The sequence below is a fragment of the Pan troglodytes genome, chromosome X (genome assembly GCF_028858775.2).
Source record: "Pan troglodytes isolate AG18354 chromosome X, NHGRI_mPanTro3-v2.0_pri, whole genome shotgun sequence".
Lineage (NCBI taxonomy): Eukaryota > Metazoa > Chordata > Mammalia > Primates > Hominidae > Pan > Pan troglodytes.
The window spans coordinates 47,796,422-47,817,842 of record NC_072421.2 but is presented as its reverse complement, the minus strand read 5'-3'; the positions used below and the strand labels follow the sequence as shown (position 1 = coordinate 47,817,842).

The 21,421-nt window shown below is 46.1% G+C and overlaps 1 protein-coding gene across 3 annotated transcripts in view; it reads right to left on the bottom strand.

Annotated features, from left to right (window-relative positions):
- Positions 1 to 14,748, bottom strand: part of ZNF157 (zinc finger protein 157) — a 57,327-nt gene extending 42,579 nt beyond the window's left edge. For 2 of the 3 annotated variants that reach the window (XM_054676772.2, XM_054676770.2), the window contains exons 1-2: positions 14,062 to 14,748; positions 9,878 to 10,064 (exon numbers count right to left, since the gene is read on the bottom strand). Coding sequence is in view for 2 of the 3 variants with exons in the window: in XM_054676770.2 (XP_054532745.1) it covers positions 9,878 to 9,949 (72 nt within the window). In the remaining variant the exon portion in view is untranslated. The other variant, XM_054676771.2, reaches the window with a different exon arrangement.
- Between the last annotated feature and the right edge of the window lie 6,673 nt (positions 14,749 to 21,421).

Genomic DNA, 21,421 nt, shown 5'->3' with positions numbered 1-21,421 from the left:
GGAGTTGGGCCAGTGGGCTCAAGACATGTGCACTACGATGCAAAATGGCCGAGTTTAACTGGTATATAACCTTCCTTTAGGAACACTCCGCTGGTAAGGGAAAAACTCCTCAAGTGAGCATGCGTAGAACTTCAGTAACCACAATGCGCATGCGGCCCCTTCTCAAGCGCTGACAAGCCACAGCACATGCGGACAGCCCACCCCAAGGTAAGAATCAAAGGAGGGGTAATATAGACCCAGGAAGCATAAAACCCCAAGTCAAAGTCAAACCGCACATTTGATCTCTGAAGTCGCCTGCTTGGCCCTCTTCCAAGTGTAGTTTGCTTCCTTTCATCCTTGCTCTAAAGCTTTTTAATAAACTTTCACTACTGCTCTAAAACTTGCCCTGGTCTCTCACTCTGTCTTATGCCCCTCAAATTCTTTTTTCTGAGGAGGCAAGAATTGAGGTTGCTGCAGACCCGTATGGATTCTCTGCTGCTAAAGGGAAGACTCAATACTGTTAACATGTCAATTGTCCCCACCTTGATCAGGAGATTCAACATAATCCCAATCAAATTCCCACCAAATTATTTTGTGGCTATCAACAAACTGATTCTAAAGTTTATATGGAAAGGCAAAAATCCAAAGTAGTCAACATAGTACTAAACAAGAACAAAGTCAGAGGACTGAGACTACCCAACTTCATGACTTACTATAAAACTAGACTAATCAAGACAGAGGTATTGGTGAAAGAATAGGCAAATAGATCAAGGGAATAGAATAGAGAACCTAGAAATATATATACACACAAAAACAGCCAACTGATCATTGACAAAGGAGCAAAAGAAATTCGGTGAAGAAATAAGTCTTTTCAACAAATGGTGCTGGAACAACTGGACATCCATACGCAAAAAAAAAAAAAAAAAAAAGCATCTAGACACAGTCCTTATATGTTTCACAAAAATTAACTCAAAACTGGGAGGCCAAGGCAGTGCATCACTTGAGGTCAAGAGTTCGATACCAGCCTGGCCAACATGGTGAAACCCCATCTCTACTAAAAATACAAAAATTAGTCGGTTGTGGTGGTGTGCACCTGTAGTCCCATCTGCTCCAGGGGCTGAGGCAGAATTGCTTGAACCCAGGAGGCAGAGGTTGCAGTGAGCCGAGATCGCACCACCGCACTCCAGCCTGGGTGACAAAGGCTGGAGTGCAGACCCTGTCTCAAAAAAAAAAAAAAAAAATTAACTCAAAATGGATTATAGATCTCTATGTAAAATGAAAAACTATAAAATTTATATAAGATAACAAAGAAGAAAATTCAAGTAACCTTGGGTTTGGTGATGAGTTTTTAAATACAACACCAGCCAAGTGCAGTGGCTCATGCCTGTAATCACAGCACTTTGGGAGGCTGAGGTAGGTGGATCGCTTGAGCCCAGGCGTTCAAGACCAGCCTGGGCAACCTAGTGAGACCCCATCTCTATAAAAATATATATGTATATGAATACAACACCAAAAGTATGACCTGTGAAAGAAAAAAAAAACAGTACATTGTGCATTATTAAAATTAGAAACTTCTCTTCTGTGAAAGACGCTGATGACAGAATAGACAAGCCACAGACTGGGAGAAAATATTTGCAAAACACTTATCTCATAAAGGACTTGTATTGAAACCACCGTTGTAAAATTATAATGAGAAAATTATTACAGTGAAAGAGATCCAACCTAAACCAACTCCGTCTTGCTTCTAACCTCCAAACTACCCTTGTTCATTCCTGGGCACAGACCAAACTAACTTTGAGAGGAACTTAGTTTTTTTTTTGAGACAGAGTCTGGCACTGTCGCCCAGGCTGGAGTGCAGTGGCACAATCTCGGCTCACTGCTACCTCCGCTTCCTGGGTTCAAGCGATTCTCCTGCCTCAGCCTCCCGAGTAGCTGGGATTACAGGTGCAGGCCACCACGCCCAGCTAATTTTTATAATTTTGTAGAGACGAGGTTTCACCATGTTGGCCAGGCTGGTCTCAAACTTCTGACCTCAGGTGATCTGCCTGCGTCGGCCTAAGTGCTGGGATTACAGGCATGAGCCACCGCGCCCAGCGTGAGAGGAACTTGGCTTATAGTTTAACGTTGAAACAAAGAGGATAACAGCCCTTTCCCAAAACAAACCCCCTTCCTGCCTGGGGATTAGACTGCCTTTGTAGGACTAAGAAATTAGCCACAAGATTAGAAGTAATGATTCAGGAGTCATGCAACTAGAGACTACAAGATTCTGACTCTAGCCAAATTGTTCCTGGGAATAACATCACAATTGTAAAACCTAAGATTAGTGCTTGAGATATTTTGCAGACTCTGCACTTAATTGATCAGTTGGGACCACCCAGATCCATAAACTGGCTCGATCTGGTCTTGTGGCCCCCACCCAGGCACTGACTCAGCACAAGAGGACAGCTTCAACTCCTATGATTTGATCCATGACCTGACCAATCAGCACTTCTAACTCACTGGTCCCTACCCACCAAATTATCGTTAAAAACTCTGATCCCCAACTTTTCAGGGAGACTGATTTGAGTAATAATAAAAATTCCAGTCTCCCGTACAGCTGGCTCTGCGTGAATTATTCTTTCTCTAGTGCAGTTCCCCTGTCTTAATATCAGCTCTGTCTAGGCAGCGGGCAAGGGGAACCCATTGGGAGGTTATAGTATCCGAAACATACAAAGAACTATTAAACTCAACAATAAGAAAACAAACTACTCAATTAAAAAGTGGGCAAAAGATCTGAAAAGATGACCTCATCAAAGACATTCAGATGGTAAATAAGCATATAAAAAGGTCCTCAACATCATGTCACTAGAGAATTGCAAATTAAAACAAGGAGATAGGATCACACACCTATTAGAATGTTTTTTTTTTTTTTTAAAAGGCTGGGCATGGTGGCTCACACCTGTAATCCCAGCACTTTGGGAGGCTGAGGCGGGAGGATCATTTGAAGCCAGGAGTTCAAGACCAGCCTGGGCAACATGGTGAAACCCCATCTCTACTAAAAATACAAAAATTAGCCAGGCATGGTGGCACATGCTTGTAGTCCCAGCTACTCTTGGGAGGTTGAGGTGGGAGGATCACCTGAACCCGGGGAGGTTGAGGCTCCAGCGAGCTGTGATCATACCACTGCACTGTCTCAAAATAATTAATTAATTAATTAAAAAGCTGACAATACCAAATGCTGGTGTAACTGCCCAATGGCTTCACCTTGCCTGTTACCCAGACAGAGCAGATTTATTAAGACAGAGAAACTGCAATAGAGAAAGAGTAATTCACACAGAGTAATTCACAAAGACCCAGAATTGTATTAATACTCAAATCAGTCTCCCCGAGCATTTGGGGATCAGAGTTTTTAAAGGATAATTTGGTGGGGCGGGGGGCAGGGGTAGGGGAGAGCCAGTGTAAGCCGGGAGTGCTGATTGGTCAGGTCAAAGATGAATCCGTAGGGAATGGAAGCTGTCTTCCTGTGCTGAGTCAGTTCCTGGGTGGGGGCCACAAGATCAGATGAGCCAATTTATCGATCTGGGTGTTGCCAGCTGATCCATTAGGTCCAGGGTCTGCAAAATATCTCAAGCACTGATCTTAGGAGCAGTTTAGAGAGAGTCAGAATCTTGTAGTCTCCGGCTGCATGACTCCTAAACCATAATTTCTATCTGGTGGCTAACTTGTTATTCCTACAAAGGCAATCTAGTCCCCAGGCAAGCAGGGGATTTGCCTTGGGAAAAGCCTGTTACCATCTTTGTTTTAAACTATAAACTAAGTTCCTCCCTAAGTTAGTTCAGCCTGTGCTCGGGAATGAACAAGGACAGCTCGGAGGTTTGAAGAAAGATGGGGTTGATCAGATTAGATCTCTTTCACTGTCTCAGTTACAATTTTGCAATGGTGGTTTCATTGGTGAAGATGAGGAGTAACAGTAATACTCATTCATTGCTGGTGGGAATGCAAAATGGTGAAAAACTTGGGAAGACAGTTGGGAAGTTTCCCTTTTTTTTTTTTTTTTTTTTGAGACGGAGTTTCACTCTTGTTGCCCAAGCTGGAGTACAATGACGCGATCGTGGCTCACTGCAACCTCTGCCTCTCAGGTTCAATCCATTCTCCTGCCTCAGCCTCTCAAGTAGCTGGGATTACAGATACCTGCCACCACACCCAGCTAATTTTTTGTATTTATAGTAGAGACGGGATTTCACCATGTTGGCCAGGCTGGTCTCGAACTCCTGACTTCAGGTGATCCACCTGCCTCAGCCTCCCAAAGTGCTGGGATTATAGGTGTGAGCCATTACGCCCTGCCTGGGCAGTTTCTTATAAAGTTTATAAAGCTTATATGACATAGCAGTTATGCTCCTAGTTATTTAGCCAATTGAGTTCAAAACATGTTCACACAAAAATCCGCACATGAATGTTCATAGTAGCTTTTTTCATCATTGCTAAAACCTACAAACAATGAAAGTGCCCTTCGGTAGGTGAAGGAATAAGCAAACTGTGGTACTTCCAATTCTTGGAACTATCAAACCACAAAAAAACATGGATGAACCTTAAATACAAATTGCTAAGTGAAAGAAGCCAGTTTGAAAAGACTACATACTGCATGATTCCAACTACATGACATTTTAGAAAAGGCAAAACTAGACCTGGCATAATAGCTCACATCTGTAAATCCCAGCACTTTGGGAGGCTGAGGTGGGCAAATTGCTTGAGCCCGAGTTCAAGACCACACTGGGCAACATGGTAAAACCGTGTCTCTATAAAAAATACTGAAAATTAGCCAGACATGGTGGCATGTGCCTGTGGTCCTAACTACCCAGGAGGCTGAGATGGGAGGATCACCTGAGCCTGGGAGGTAGAGGCTGCAGTGAGCAGTGATCACACCACGGCACTCCTGCCTGGGCAACAGAGTGAGGCACAGTGTCAAAAAAAAAAAAAAAAGGCAAAACTACAAAGACAGTAAAAAATGAGTGGTTGATAGAGGTTCGGGCAGAGGGAAAGGCAGGATGAATCGCTGAAGCACAGGTGAAATGGAATGAAACTGTATGAAGCTGCACTGGTGGATATATGTCATGATCTATTTGCCAAAACCCCTATGTACAACACAAAGCAGTGAGCCTTACTATAAACTGTAGGCTAAAATTAATAGTAATATATCACTATCAGTTCATTAATTTTTACAAATGTACCACACTAATGCAAGATGTGAATAATAGGGAAAACTGCACCAGTTGTGGGGGGGGGTGAGGAGGTGACAGCATATGGAATTATAGGTACTATCTTAACTTTTCTGTACCTCTAAAACTGTATTAAAAATGATTGTCGGCCAGGCACCGTGGCTCATGCCTATAATCCCAGCACTTTGGGAGGCCGAGATGGGTGGATCACGAGGTCAGGAGTTCAAGGCCAGCCTGGCCAACATGGTGAAACCCTGTCTCTACTAAAAATACAAAAATTAGCCAGGCATAGTGGTGCACACCTGTAATCCCAGCTACTCGGGAGGCTGAGGCAGGAGAATTACTTGAACCCGGGAGGCAGAGGTTGCAGTGAGCCAAGATCGTGCCACTGCACTCCAGCCTGGGTGACAGAGCAAGACTCTGTCTGAAAAAAAAAAAAGATTGTCAGCCGGGCTCAGGGCTCACGCCTGTAATCCCAGAACTTTGGGAGGCTGAGGTCAGGAGCTTGAGACCAACCTGGCCAACATGGTGAAACCCCATGTCTACTAAAAATACAAAAAAATTAGCCAGGCATCATGGCGGGTGCCTGCAATCCCAGCTACTTGGGAGGCTGAGGCAGGAGAATAGCTTGAACCTGGGACACAGAGGTGGCAGTGAGCCGAGATTGCATCACTGCACTCCAGCCTGGGTGACAGATCGAGACTCCATCTCACAAAAAAAAAAAAAAAAAAAAAAAAAAGATTGCTGGGCGTGGTGGCTCACACCTGTAATCCCAGCATTTTGGGAGGCCAAGGCGGGTGGATCACCTGAGGTCAGGAGTTGGAGACCAGTCTGGCCAACATGGTGAAACCCTGTCTGTACTAAAAATACAAAAAATTAGCAGGGTATGGTGTTGGGTGCCTGTAATCCCAGCTACTCAGGAGGCTAAGGCATGAGAATCGCTTGGGCCGGGGAGGCAGAGGTTGCAGTGAGCCAAGATCACATCACTGCACTCCAGCCTGGGCGATAGAGTGAGACTCTGTCTCAAAAAAAAAAAAAAAGATTGTCTATTAATTCTGTTCTATATGCATTTGGCATACAATCCCACAATTGTTCTCGCATGCATTTACCCCACTGTGTAGGAGTAGAAATACAAACACAGTTTCTCCTACTAGACTCTCATAACATGCTGTGACAACAGATGAGTGAGGGATTTTCCTCACACATCAAGCAAGAGGTCAATTCTGCAGTAGACAACAGCTGGGTGTCCTCCAATTCAATTCCATTCTGACACTATCTGCCAGGATATAGCATCAGGTCCCACAGGTTGAGGGCTCAGTTCTGAAGACTACCCCCACTTCAGACTCCAGAGCTTCGTACTGACCAGCTACAAGTCAAGCTTCCCACAATCCCCTCCTAGGGTTCAATTAATTTGCTAGAGTGGCTCATAGAACTCAAGGAAAGGCTGGGAGTAGTGGCTCATGCCTGTAATGCCAGCACTTTGGGAGGCTAAGGAGAGAGGATTGATTGAGGCCAGGAGTTCAAGACCAGCCTGGGAAACAAAGTGACACCTCATCTGTAAAAAAAAAAAAAAAAAAATTTTTTTTAATTAGCCGGGCGTGGTGGCACACACCTGTGGTCCTAGCTACTTGGAAGGATCACTTGAACCCGGGAGGCTGAGGCTGCAGTAAGCAAGCTGTCACTGCACTCCAGCCTGGGCGACAGAGAGACCCTGCATTTAAAAAAAAAAAAAAAAACTCAGGGAAATGTGGAGTCCTAATTAGGGAAAAGGAGTTGCTCCAGGACATATAAACAAAAAGAAGATGCAGATAAGTTTAAGTTATAGGTCTGTCTTTCTTTATGGCCCAGGACATATAGTCCTCTTGAGCAAATAATGTACATAACTCACAAACTTCCTGCTTATCATCAAACACTCCAATTCATCATCAAACACCTTGGCTGACAGAAGAATGCAAGTTAGCTCCCTGCTACCTTGGCGTTATCAAACAGCCCAAGAACCATCCTATAAAATCTCCAGCAAGCCTTCATTTCCTCGAAGTCAGTTCCTCTTTTGCTGATTCTACCTGTTGCTCTCTTGCAATGTATTTTCCTCCTTTCTCTAATAAATCTGCCTTTCTTTACCTACAACTGTCGTGGTAAATTCTTTTACCTGTGAGCCACCGGCCCAGACAGTGGCCGCTCACCCTCAACAGGAAACACAAAACTGACTATGTTTACTGGTTTATTATAAAGGATTTTTTTTTTTAAGACAGAGTCTCGCTCTTTTGCCCAGGCTAGAGTGCAGTGGTGCGACCTCGGCTCACTGCAACCTCCGCCTCACAGGTTCAAGTGATTCTCCTACCTCAGCCTCCCGAGTAGCTGGGATTACAGGTGCCCGCCACCACACCCAGCTAAGTTTTGTATTTTTAGTAGAGATGAGGTTTTATCATGTTGGTCAGGCTAGTCTCGAACTCCTGACCTCAAGCGATCCTCCCACCTCGGCCTCCCAAAGTGCTGGGATTACAGGCATGAGCCACCGTGCCCCACCTGAGCTTTATTTTTTGTAGTAATGAGGTCTCACTTTGTTGCCCAGGCTGGTCTTGAATTCCTGAACTCAAGCAATTCTCCGGCCTCTCCCACCAATAAAGGATATTTTAAAGAATACAAATTCAGGCCGGGCATGGTGGCTCACACCAGTAATCCCAGAAGTTTTGGAGGCCAAGGCGGGTGGATCACCTGAGGTCGGGAGTTTGAGACCAGCCTGACCAACATGGAGAAACCTCATCTCTACTAAAAATACAAAATTAGCTGGGCGTGGTGGCATATGCCTGTGATCCCAGCTACTCGGGAGGCTGAGGCAGGAGAATCACTTGAATCCAGGAGGTGGAGGTTGCAGTGAGCCAAGATCACGCCATTGCACTCCAGCCTGTGCAACAAGAGCGAAACTCCATCACAAAAAAAAAAAAAAAGAATACAAATAAATCACAGCCAAATAAAGAGATACATAGGGCAAGGCATGTGGGAAGGGGCCTGGAGTCTTCATGCCCTCTCTGGGTGCACCACCCTCCAGGAACCCCCATGTGTTCGGCTACCCAGAAGCTCTCCAGACTTTATCCTTTTGGGGTTTTAGGGGGGCTTCATTATGTAGGCATGATTGATTAAATCATTTGCCCTTGTGGATCGACTTGACTCTCAGCACCCTCTCTCCTCCCAGGTGGTTGGAGGGTCCCAACCCTCTAAACCTACCTTAGTCTTTCTGGTGACCAGCCCCATTCGGAAGCTGCCTAGGGACTGCCAGGCATCAGTCAACTCATTAGCATACAAAAAGACACTTTAGTACTTTAGAGATTCCGAGGATATTAGGAGTTGTTTGCCAGGAAAGACCAATTATATATTTCACAGTATCACACCCCTACAAAAACCTTACACAAACTATTATAGGATCTTTATTCATAATATCCAACAACTAGAAACAACCAAGATGTCTTTCAACCAGTGAATGGTTATACTGTTTGGTACATCCATGCCATGGAAAAGTATCAGCAATAAAAGGAATGGGCAGGGCACGGTGGCTCACGCCTGTAATCCCAGCACTTTGGGAGGCTGAGGCAGGTGGATCACGAGGTCAGGAGTTCAAGACCAGCCTGGCCAACATGGTGAAACCCCGTCTCTACTAAAGATACAAAAAATTAGCCAGGTGTGGTGGCACGCACTTGTAATACCAGCTACTCGGGAGGCTGAGGCAGGAGAATAGCTTGAACCCGGGAAGCAGAGGTTGCAGTGAGCCAAGATCACGCCATTGCAATCCAGCCTGGGTGACAGGGCGAGACTCTGTCTCAAAAAAAATGAATGAACTATTGATATACTGTTAGCTATTGATATCTCCACAGAATTTTGCTGAATGACGAAAGCCAGTCCCAAAAGGTACATACTGTACAATCCGATTAATATAACAGTCTCTCTTTTTTGTCCTTTTTTTTCCTTTTTGTGGAGAACAGGGTCTCACTATATTGCCCAGGCAGGTCTCAAACTCCTAGGCTCAAACTATCCTCCTGCTTCTGCCTCCCTAAGAGCTGGGATTACAGGCATGAGCTGCCATGCCCGGCAAATAAAACTTTTTTTTTTTTTTGAGACAGGGTCTCACTCTGTCACCCAGGCAGAGTGCAGTGGCGTGATCTTGGCTTACTGCAACCTCCGCCTCCAGGTTCAAGCGATTTTTCGGTCTCAACCTCCCGAGTAGCTGGGAGTACAGGTGCGTGCCACAACACCTGGTTAATTTTTGTATTTTTAGTACAAACAGGGTTTCACTATGTTGGCCAGGCTGGTCTCAAACTCCTGGCCGCAAGTGATCCACCGGCCTCAGCCTCCCAAAGTGCTGGGATTACAGGTGACAGGCGTGAGCCACCACGTCCAGCCACAACATTCTTGAAATGAAAAAATTATAGTATTGGAGAACAGATTGGTGGTGCCCCACGGTTAAGAGGGAAGTGATGGAGGAAATGAAGTGGTTGTGTCTATTTAATGACAACATGGGGGATCCTTGTGGGGATGGAAATGCTCTGCATGTCAATATCCTGGGTATTACGAGATGTTACTACTGGGGACAAAAACTAGGTAAATGGTACATTGCATTTGAATCTACAATTATCTCAAAATATAAATTTAACTAAAAATAAATAAAAAAATAAAGAACATATAGAAAAAAATAGGATCCTCCTCCTTACCTCAAAAGATCTGCCAGGTTCTCCCGGAATCAGGGCAGGGAATCTCTGGGGTGATGTCCCATTAGCTGGCATGTTCACCCTGGGCCTCAGCCCACCTTCCGTGCTGGACAGCTGTCTGTGTGTAGAGGGTCCTGCAGCCTCCAGTAAGGGGTAAGGCTCAATGGCTCCACAGAGACACCAAGAAATCCTAAAAGGACAGTATCCGTATCATCAGTGTCATCCCACATTCATGCCACAATGTTCAGCATCCCCAGAGCATGAGTCAAGGTGGATTACAAAATGATCAAATTTGGGGCCAAATTAATGAGCTTGGGGTCCCTTCTTGAGTGGCTCTACCAGGTGCTTCACTCACTACTCAGCCAGCCTACACCTCAGTTCAAGTTCAAGGCAGATCTGGGTTTAGGAGAAGTAGAACTGGGGCAGTGCTTAAGGGTGCTTAAGGCCCATGGGGTGGGCAGGTTCAAGGGGACCTGGTGGGTGACTGTGAGGGCAGGAAACCTGGAAAGCTGATAATCTAAATGAAAGGAAATCGGCTGGTCCTTTCTTCTGCCGTCTTTTGTTTTTTTCCACTCTTAGATGAAATATCCCTCTTAAATTCTTTTACTGGGAAGCTTTTAGCCTCTTCTTTCCAGAAAAAAAATGGTTCAATCTTAATAATGTTATGTATTTTTTCTTTCTTTTTTTTTTTTTTTTTTTTGAGATGGAGTTTCACTCTTGTCACCCAGGCTGCAGTGGAATGGTGCGATCTCGGCTCACAGCAACCTCCGCCTCCCAGGTTCAAGGGAGTCTCCTGCCTCAGCCTCCCTAGTGGCTGGGATTACAGGCGCCCACCACCACGCCCAGCTAATGTTTGTATTTTTAGTAGAGACGGGTTTTCACTATGTTGGTCAGGCTGGTCTCGAACTCCTGACCTCAAGTGATCCTCCCGCCTCGGCCTCCCAAAGTGCTGGGATTACAGGTGTGAGCCACTCCACCAGGCCTAATGTTATGTATTACATCAACAAATTACAGAGGGAAACACTCTGCTGTTAACTTACACCAAAAAAGCATCCAACGCAATTCAGCAGCCATTACTAATATAAGCTCAAACTAAAATCATGGAAAAAGTAAATAACTTAAGTGCCACAAAAATCAATTATGAAACATAACTCTGAAACACCATGCTAAAAGGTAAAATGATGAAGCTATTGCCGCAAAATTAGTACTGTCTGCTATAACCCAAAATTGTTTTGTGGGCTCTAGCTCACACAAGAGAAGATGAAATAGAGTGGGTTGGGCACAGTGGCTCATGCCTGTAATCTCGGAACTTTGGGAGGCCAAGACAGGAGGGTTGCTTGAGTCCAGGAGTTCGAAACCAGCCTTGGCAACAAAGTGAGACGCTGTCTTTACAAGAAATAAAATAATCCGAGTGTGGTGGTCCACATCTGTAGTGCCAGCTACTAAGGAAGCTGAAGCAGAAGGATAGCTTAAGCCTGAGAGGTGGAGGCTGCAGTGACCTCTGATGGCGCCACTGCACTCCAGCCTGGGTGACAGAGCAAGACTTTGTCTCTAAAAGAGAAAGAAAAAGAAAGAAAGAAAGAAAGAAAGAGAGGAAGGAAGGATGGAAGGAAGGAAGGAAAGAAGGAAGGAAGGAGGGAAGAAAGGAAGGAGAAAAGAAGAGAAAAGAAATAAATAATCAGGCTAGGTGCAGTGGCTCACGGCTTTAATCCCAACACTTTGGGAGGCCAAAACAAGAGGATCCCTTGAGCCCAGGTGTTCAAAACTAACCTGGACAACATGGCAAAACCCAGTATCCTTAAAAAACAAACAAACAAACAAAAACACACACACAGCGTTGCAGTGCGTTGAGATCACTCCACTACACTCCAGCCTGGATGACAGAGTGACACTTTGTTTCTATTAAAGAAAAAAAAAAGAGGCCAGAGGAGGTGGCTCACGCCTGTAATCCCAGCACTTTGGTAGGCCAAGGCAGGCTGATCACCTGAGGTCAGCAGGTCAGGAGTTCAAGACCATGGTGAAACCCCGTGTCTACTAAAAACACAAAAATTAGCTGGACATGGTGGCACACACCTGTAATCCCAGCTACTCAGGAGGCTGAGGCAGGAAAATTGCTTGAACTCGGGAGGCAGAGACTGCAGTGAGCCGAGATCACGCCACTGCACTTCAGCCTGGGTGACAGAGCAAGACTCTACCCCAAAAACAAAACAAAACAAAACAAAACAAAAGAAAAAGAAAAAGAAAAAAAGGCAGAAAGAAAAAAGAAAATAATAATTAGGGTGAACATGAACATTGGGAAAAAATGAAAATGAAAATGTAGCTTTCTATCCAATAAGATGATTTTATACATGGAAAACCTACCAGACTGCTAAAAGACTACTAAAATTAATAGGGTATAATATAATGTAAGGGGCTGGATACAAGGTAAAATTACAAAAGCAGATAGTTTCTTTTCTTTTTTTTTTTTTTTTTTTTTTGAGACGGAGTCTCACTCTGCCGCCCAGGCTGGAGTGCAGTGGCATGATCTCGGCTCACTGCAACCTCTGCCTGGGCTCAAGCGCTTCTGCGATTCTGCTGCCTCAGCCTCCTGAGTAGCTGGAATTACAGGTATGCACCACCACACCCAGCTAATATTTGTATTTTTAGTAGAGATGGGGTTTCACCATGTTGGTCAGGCTGATCTCAGACTCCAGACCCCGTGATCCTCTGACCTCGGCCTCCCAAAGTGCAGGGATTACAGGCATGAGCCGCCGCGCCTGGCCAAAAGCAGATAGTTTCTCTCTATAATAACAATGAGGCAATGGAAACAAAATTGCATAAATAATGATAGCAAAAACTATATAAAATACGTAAGTGTAAGTATAACTTTTTTTTTTTTTTGAGACAAGGTCTCCCTCTGTCACCCAGGCTGGAGTGCAGTGGTGCAATCACGGCTTTCGGAATCAGGCAATCCTCCCACCTCAGCTTCTGGAGTAGCTGGGACTACAGGAACGCTCCACCACGCCCAGCTAATTTTTCTTTCTTTATTTCTTTTTTCATTTTTTTGTACAGACGGGGTTCTCCCTGCGTTGCCCAGGCTGGTCTCGACTCCTGGACTCAACCGATCGCCATCCTCGGCCTTCCAAAGTGCTGGGATTACAGGAGTAAGCCACCGCGCCCAGCCAGAATAAACATTTTAAGGAGGTGGGCCTATACGATTACAAAAAGAAAAAAATTTTGACTAATATAAAATAGTCGGCCTGGGGCAGTGGTTCACGCCTGTAATCCCAGCACTTTGGGAGGCCGAGGCGAGTGGATCGTTTGAATCCAGGAGTTCGAGACCAGCCTGGGCAACATGGCAAGACCGCCATCTCCACTAAAAATATAAAAATTAGCTGGGCGTGGTGGCGTGCGCCAGTAATCCCAGCGACTCCGGAGGCCGAGGCACGAGAATCGCTGGAAACGGAGGCGGAGGTTGTAGTGAGCGGAGATCGCGCCACTGCCCTCCAGTCTGGGCGACAGAGCGAGACTCCGTCAAAAAAGAAAGAAAGAAAGAAAGAAAAGATGGTGTATACAAAATATTCTTGATTGCAGCTAAAGAGATTCTTAAGGAAAAACGCATGCTCTTAAAATTTTTTTTAACAAAGAAAGGCTGAGCATTAATGAATTAACATCCAATTTAAGAAGTTAGAGAAAACAGTACAGATAAGAGCAGAAATTAAAGAAATAGGAAACGAAGGTACATCAGAAGAGATCTGTGATCAGAGGAGCAACAAGGTCAAAAGTTGTTTTTTTGGAAAGGCTAATAAAATTAGCAAACCTCTGGGAATACTGATAAAGGAAAAACCTAAAGCGCACACTATTAAGGCTGGACATCAAGACACAGCAGGGAATCTAAAACCTGACTACTCCAGAGGCCCTCATCCCTGACACTCATAGATTCCCATTCATTAGGTTCTTTATTTCCCCACCAACTGACACCACAACTGCCAATGCATCATCCCCCGAAGCCAACAAAACCTCAAAATCACCTGAGCGACTATCACGCCATAAAACCTCGTGCACTGCATTTAGCATCGTGCGCCAAGAAGACTTAAACGGCCTCTGAGGGGGATTTCCGTTTCCTGTCCTCACCCCTGACACTGCACCTTCTAGGGCTGTTGATTTTGCACACGATCATTAGGACTGAGAGATTGTAGTCTACTCACTGAACACAGCGCTGTTACGGATCGGCGGAGACTTGGTCCATGAGTGGCGTTGTCAGGCGAGGAATATGGCTGCGCTATGTCGTGTCTCTTGGGAGCCGCCATCTTAGCACCCATTCCGTACAGTGGGCTGTTCCACAGAAGGCGGGGGCGAGAGGGCGTTCACGGGTAGAATCCCTCTAAGGGCAAGATTCTGGGAGAAGCTGGTCTTTGGAACTCGGTTCTATAAGTTTGGGCAAAGTTTAAAGAAGCAGAGGTGCGCCTCCTACCCAGGGAGGAGGGGGGCGTGTTCTGATGCTCAAGGGAGACACCACTGGGCAAGAGGGGGAAGAAGTCAGGGTGGTACAATCCCCCCCTTGGCGATACCACTGGGAAGAGGGGGAGAAATCAGGTTAACACAGGTGCCCGTCGTGGGCGATACCACTGGAGAAGAGGGGAAAGGAGTCAGGGTGTACAATCTCTCGATGTGCTGCAGTTACCATGGAGAAGACTTGAATTCCCCCCATCTCCGTTACCCTCCTTGCCCCACTACAATGATAGTAGTTAGGAATAATAATAATAGCCTTTGATATGGACAACCAATGGTTTGTTTGTTTTTCTTTTCTTTTTTGAGTTTCACTCTTGTTGCCCAGGCTGGAGTGCAATGGCACGATCTCGGCTCTCCACAACCTCCGCCTCCCGGGTTCAAGCGATTCTCCTGCCTCAGCCTCCCGAGTAGCTGGGATTATAGGCATGCTCCACCACGCCCGGCTAATTTTGTATTTTTAGTAGAGACGGGGTTTCTCCATGTTGGTCAGGCTGGTCTTGAACTCCCGACCTCAGGTGATCCGCCTGCCTCAGCCTCCCAAAGTGCTGGGGTTATAGGCGTGAGCCACCGTGCCCGGCCATGGGCAACTAATGTTTTTTTAGCAAATTATCAATAGAAAAATGCTTAGAGGCCTGGCGCGGTGGTTCATACCTCTAATCCCAGCACTTTGGGAGGCTGAGGTGGGCGGATCACTTGAGATCCAGAGTTCGAGACTAGCCTGGGCAACATGATGAAACTCGTCTCTACTAAAAATACAAAAATTAGCCGGGTGTGGTGGCACACGCCTGTAGTCCTAGCTACTCAAGAGGCTGAGGTGGGAGGTTCGCTTCAGCCCAGGAGTTAGAGGCTGCAGTGAGTTATGATTGCACCACTGCACTCCAGCCTGGGTGACAGAGTGAGACCCCATTTCAATTTATTTTAAAAAAAGAAAAATGCTTAGAAAACAGCCAGGCGCGGCCAGGCGCGGCAGCTCATGCCTGTAATCCCAACACTTTGGGAAGGGGGTGCAGGAGGATCGCTTGAGGTCAGGAGTTCAGGACCAGCCTCAGCAAAATGGCAAAACCCTTCTCTACCAAAAATACAAAACTTAACGGGTGTGGTGGTGTGCATCTGTAGTCTCAGCTACTCAGGACGCTGAGGTGGGAAGATGGCTTGAACCCAGGAGGCAGTGGCTGCAAGTGAGCAGAGATCGCACCACAGCACTCCATCCTGGTCAACAGAGTGATACCCTGTCTAAAAAAGAAAGGAAAGGAGAGGAGAGGGGAGGGGAGGGGAGGAGGCCTGGCGCCATGGCTCACACCTGTAATCCCAATACTTTGGGAGGCCAAAGTGGGTGGATCACCTGAGGTCAGGAGTTCGAGACCAACCTGGCTAACATGGTGAAACTCCATCTCTTGTATTAGTAAAATACAAAAATTAGTCGGGCATAGTGGTGCGTGCCTGTAGTCCCAGTGACTCAGGAGTCTGAGACAGGAGAATAGCTTGAACCCGGGAGGTGGAGGTTGCAGTTAGCCAAGATCACATCACTGCACTCCAGCCTGGGTGAAAGAGCGAGACTCCATCTCAAACAAACAAAAAATGTTATTGATCTTGGCTGGGCGCGATAGTCCACGCCTGTAATCCCAGAATATGGGGGAAGGCCAAGGTGGGCAGATCACTTGAGACCAGCCTGGGCAACATAGTGAGACCTTGTCTCTGCAAAAAATAAACAAAATTAGTTGCGCATGGTGACGCGCACCTGTAGTCCCAGCTACTCAGGAGGTGAGGAGGTGGGAGGATCTCTTGAGCCTGGGAGGTCCAGACTGCAGTGAGCCATGATCGCACCACTGCACTGCAGCCTGAGGGACAGAGCGAAACACTGTCTCAATCAGTCAAATGGTATTGATCTTGATTACTGAGTTTTTTTGGTACCCCCTTACATTTTACACTTAAGGCGAATGCCTCCCTCACCTTACCCTAGTCCTAGCCCTGCAGAGAAACCTTGTTCTCTAAAATCATAGACTATCGGAAAATTTCCTGTTTGAAATAATATCAATAAGAATAAAACCTCCTACTCTTCCCTGGAGGATCTAAGTTACTTTGACACAGAGAAACAGCCTTGATTTCTGACCCAGGTGCAGAGCTTCAGATAATGGGTATCTGAAGCCAAAACTTCACATCTATGTTTAGTGTTTTTTTTTTCTTTTCTTTTTTTCTTTTCTTTTTTTTCTGAGATAGGGTCTCACTCTGTCACTCAGGCTGAAGTGCAGTGGCATGATCACAGCTCACTGCAGCCTCAACCTCCTAGGCTCAAGTGATCCTCCCACCTTAGCCTCCCAAGTAGCTGACAGACTACAGGCACACGCCACAACGCCCGGCTACCTTTGTTCATTTTTTGTAAAGACAAGATATTACTGTGTTGCCCAGGCTGGTCTTAAACTCTTGGGCTCAAGGGATTCACCCACCTCAAGTGCTAGGATTACAGGCCTGAGCCACTGCACGCAGCCTATCTTTTGTGGTTTTTTTTGAGACAGAGTCTCGCTCTGTTGCCCAGGCTGGAGTGCAGTGTGTGATCTCCACTCACTGTGACCTCCGCCTCCCGGGTTCATGCGATTCTCCTGCCTCAGCCTCCCGAGTAGCTGGGATTACAGGCATGTGCCACCACACTCAGCTAATTTTTGTATTTTTAGTAGAGACGGTTTCATCAAGTTGGCCAGGCTGGTCTCGAACTGCTAACCTCAGGTGATCCAACTGCCTCAGCCTCCCAAAGTGCTGGGATTACAGGCGTGAGCCACTGCGCCCAGCTTCTTTTGTGTTTCTAAAGAAAAAGGACCCTAGGTCTGCTTCACAGTCTGAACCTAATGTTAATCCTTTTCCATACCAACCTCCTTTGCTTTGGGCTTGTCAAAACACTGCTTCATTTAAACTTTACCTAAACTCCACTCCTATATCCTATACTAATCCCATTTCTTCCTTTGTTCATTGACACTAAGGTGATCAACCAACTCTGTTTGCCCAGGAATAGGGTTTACTGGGACAAGGGCATTCAGTACTAAAAGCAGGAAAGTCCTGGGCAAACTGGAACAAGTTAAGTTACCTTAGGTGAGACATCCCCACAGTTCCCGTGGGGCGTGGTCTTCCTTGCCGCAGCAGGTTAATAAACCCATCTCTTTTGCGACTATGGATGTGACCTTGGTAGTCTTTATCAAGGTCATTAATGTTGGAAGAGTTCACAGAGGTGAAGTTTGAGATCAGTCCTAGTATGCATTGACGGTGGAAAAATGAATAGGCCTGATTCAGGCTCCAGGTCAGCGGGGCATTGCTGGGGGAATAGTTAAAGGCTGAATGCTAAGCTATACCAGAAAGGCATTGATGGTGGAAGAGTTATCAGAGCACTAGATTGAGGTCAGACTAAATACTGCTGGGAAGCCGAGCGTGGTGGCTCACGCCTGTAATCCCAGCACTTTGGGAGGCCGAGGCGGGCAGCCTGGCCAACATGGTGAAACCTTGTCTCTACCAAAAAAACAAAAATTAGCTGGGTGTGGTGGCTCACGCCTGTAATCTCAGCTACTCGGGAAGCTGAGACAGGAGAATCGCTTGAACCCGGGAGGCAGAGGTTGCAGTGAGCCGAGATCGCGCCACTGCACACCAGCCTGGGCGATAGAGCGAGACTGTCTCACAAAAAAAAAAAAAAAAAAAAAAAAAAGATGGGGTTTAAAGTTGGTCCAGAAGTGGTGAAAATGTTAACAGGGGCCCAGATTTTAGATTTTGACAAGGGAGTTATTGACGGTGGATTAGATAACAAATGACCAAGTTCGAGGTCCAGCCAGATGAGCAGTGGTGGCAGCAGAGTTCATAGAAACCAGCAGTTTGAGATTTCTTGTCTAGACCAAATCTGGGGAGTTGTAGACAGATGGTGCAGCTGACCAGTGGCTGCATCGGGGAGGTGGGATCTGGTTCCTGGTGGCCAATGGGATGAAGTAGCAGCCTGTTCTAGGGAGAAGCCCCTGTTGCTATGTGCAGGGTGAAAGGGACCTGAGTTGCTATAAATAGTTAGCCAATGAATGCACGAGAAGATGGGCTTTAGTCTCTTCAGCCTATGGCAGTCATGGTAAACTGTTACTAGGTAGTAACTAACCCCGTTGCCATGTGAAGCGAGGCAGCCAAAGCCTAGCTTGAGAAGCTGTGGACAGAAGGCGCAGTTAGCTAATGGCTGAATATAAGAAACAGGCTCTGGTCTCCCAGGTCAATATGAGGCTGCCTGATCTGTAAATCAGCAGAAGTCCCCATTGTCCAGTGCAAGGAAGGGGCAGGACGGACATAGCCTGACGGGGAGGGTGCAGGTAAATAGCACAGCTGGAGGTAGTTGAAGTGGGTGGGGGCACAGCCCGAGGTTGCTTTGGAGAGATGGTGCAGCTAGCCAATGGCTCTGTGTGGGAGGCAAGCTTTAGTCTCCATGGCCAATGAAATGCGAACATCCTTGTCACTAGGCGAAATAATTTTGCGGTTCAAATTACATCATTAAGAATGAAGCATCTTAATGCCTGAGAGACTAAATCACTTTGACACAGAACAGGAGCCTCAATTTCCAACCCAAGTGGAAGACAGGGAGGAGATGTAACATGAGAGGTTGCAGACAGATGACACAAAAAGGAAAAGAAATAAGTTAAATTAACTTTAATAACACACTTTGTTTGAACTACATTAACCAAACATTCTTATTTCAACAGGTAATAAATTTTTAAAATTACCTAGATATTTGGCATTCTTTTTGTGGTAATAACACTGTGAAATCAGATGTGTATTTTACACTGACAGCACATCTCAATTTTGAAAGCTAAATTTTCATCAGAAATACTTGATTTGTACTTAGATTTCACAAAATTTAGTTGAAAACATAGGTTAACATTCCTGGCGTGGTGGCACACCCCTGGAATCCCAGCACTTTGGAAGGCCGAGGCGGGTGGATCACCTGAGGTCAGGAGTTTGAGACCAGCCTGGCCAACATGGAGAAACCCCGTGTCTACTAAAAATACAAAAAATTAGCCGGGTGTGGTGGCATGTGCCTGGGAGGTTAAGGCAGGACAATCGCTTAAATCCGGGAGGTGGAGGTTGCGGTGAGCCAAGATCATGCCATTGTACTCTGGCCTGGCAACAAGAGCGAAACTCTCTCAAAAAACAAAAACAAAAATATTCACAAGTGGCCAGGCACAGTGGCTTATGCCTGTAATCCCAGTACTTTGGGAGGCCAAGGAGGGAGGATTGCTTAAGGCCAGCAGTTCCAGACTAGCCTGGGCAACACAGTGAGACCCTGTCTCTACAAAAACTAAACAAAATTAGCTAGTCATCGTGGTGCTCCCCTGTGGTCCCAGCTACTCAGGAGGCTGAGGAGGGGAGATGGCTTATGGCCAGAGGTTCCAGGCTGCAGTGAGCTATGATTGTGCCACCATACTCCAGCCTGGGCAACAAAGAAAGATCCTGTCTCTAGAAATAAATAAACAAACAACAACAAATTCACAAGTCATTCCAAATATACTTTAAAAGTTTTCCAATAATTTAATTATCTATTTTATTGTGTGTGTGTTAATTTTTTTTTATTTTTTACTTTTGTGGGTACATAGTGGGTGTGTGAGTATCTAATTTAAATGTTAAATTAACTAAAATGAACAAATTTAAAAATTCAGTTCCTCAATCTGATTAGCCTCATAGTTTTTTGTTTTGTTTTGTTTTGTTTTGTTTTGTTGGAAACAAGGTGTTGCTCTGTCGCCCAGGCTGGAGGGCAGTGGTACAATCATAGCTCACTGCAGCCTCGATCTCCTGGGTTCAAACAATCCTTCTGCTTCAGCCTCCCAAAATGCTGAGATTACAGGCATGACCACTGCACCTGGCCTCATTAGCCTCAAGTGCTCAATAACCATGTGGCTATTTCGGCCTTATCTGATGGCACAATTCTAGATAACATGACTTTTTTTTGAGACAGGGTTTCATTCTGTCACCCAGGCTGGAGTGCAGTGGCATGACCACAGCTCACTGCAGCCTTGACCTCCCAGGCTCAGGTGATCCTCCCATCTCAGCCTCCTGAGTAGCTGCTACTACAGGTGCAAGTCACCACACCCCAGCTAATTTTTGTAGAGACAGAGTTTTGCCACGTTGCCCAGGCTTGTCTCAAACTCCTGGGCTCAAGTGATCCTCCCATATTGGCCTCCCAAAGTGCCAGGATTACAGGGGTGAGGCACCGCACCCAGCCTCAATAACATGCCATTGATGGTGATGGAGCTGAGTGATATTGTGGCATATATATTTGGTTTTGTCCCAGTTTCCGGACAAATGGCTCCAAAAACCCTTGGAATATCCAGAATGATAAGAGTGTCTTTTGCTTGTTAATGAGATGACTGGTGGCTGGGGGCCTCTAGATAGCTTCAGGTTGGGGGCTGAGCAACTAAATAGGGAGTTGGGACTTTGAGCCCCACCCCCAACCTCCTGGGAGGGGAGAGTGGCTGAAGATTGACTTGATCACCAATGGCCAATTGTTTAACCAATCATGTCTAGGTAATGAAGCCTCCATAAAAAACCAGAAGCATCAGCGGTGGCTCATGCCTGTAATCCAAACACTTTGCGAGGTCGAGGTGGGAGGATTGCTTGAGCCCAGGAATTCAAGACTAGCCTGGGGCCGGGCATGGTGGCTCACACCTATAATCCCAGCACTTTGGGAGGCTGAGGTAGATGGATCACTTAAGGTCAGGAGTCAAGACCAGCCAGGCCAACAGAGTGAAACTCCATCTCTACTAAAAATACAAAAATTAGCCAGGTGAGGTGGCTCATGCCTGTAGTTCCAGCTACTCAGGAGGCTGAGGCAGGAGGATCGCTTGAACCTGGGAGGTGGAGGCTGCAGTGAGCCGAGATAGCGCCACTGCACTCCAGTCTGGGAAACAGAGAGAGACTCCATCAAAAAAAAAAAAAGAAGAAGAAGAAGAAGAAGCATAGGTCACAACCTGTGCTTGCCATTGGCATCTGAAGTTGGGGGAGGTTTTGTGGTACTGAGCCTATGATACTGAGACCATCACCTGATGGTCACCT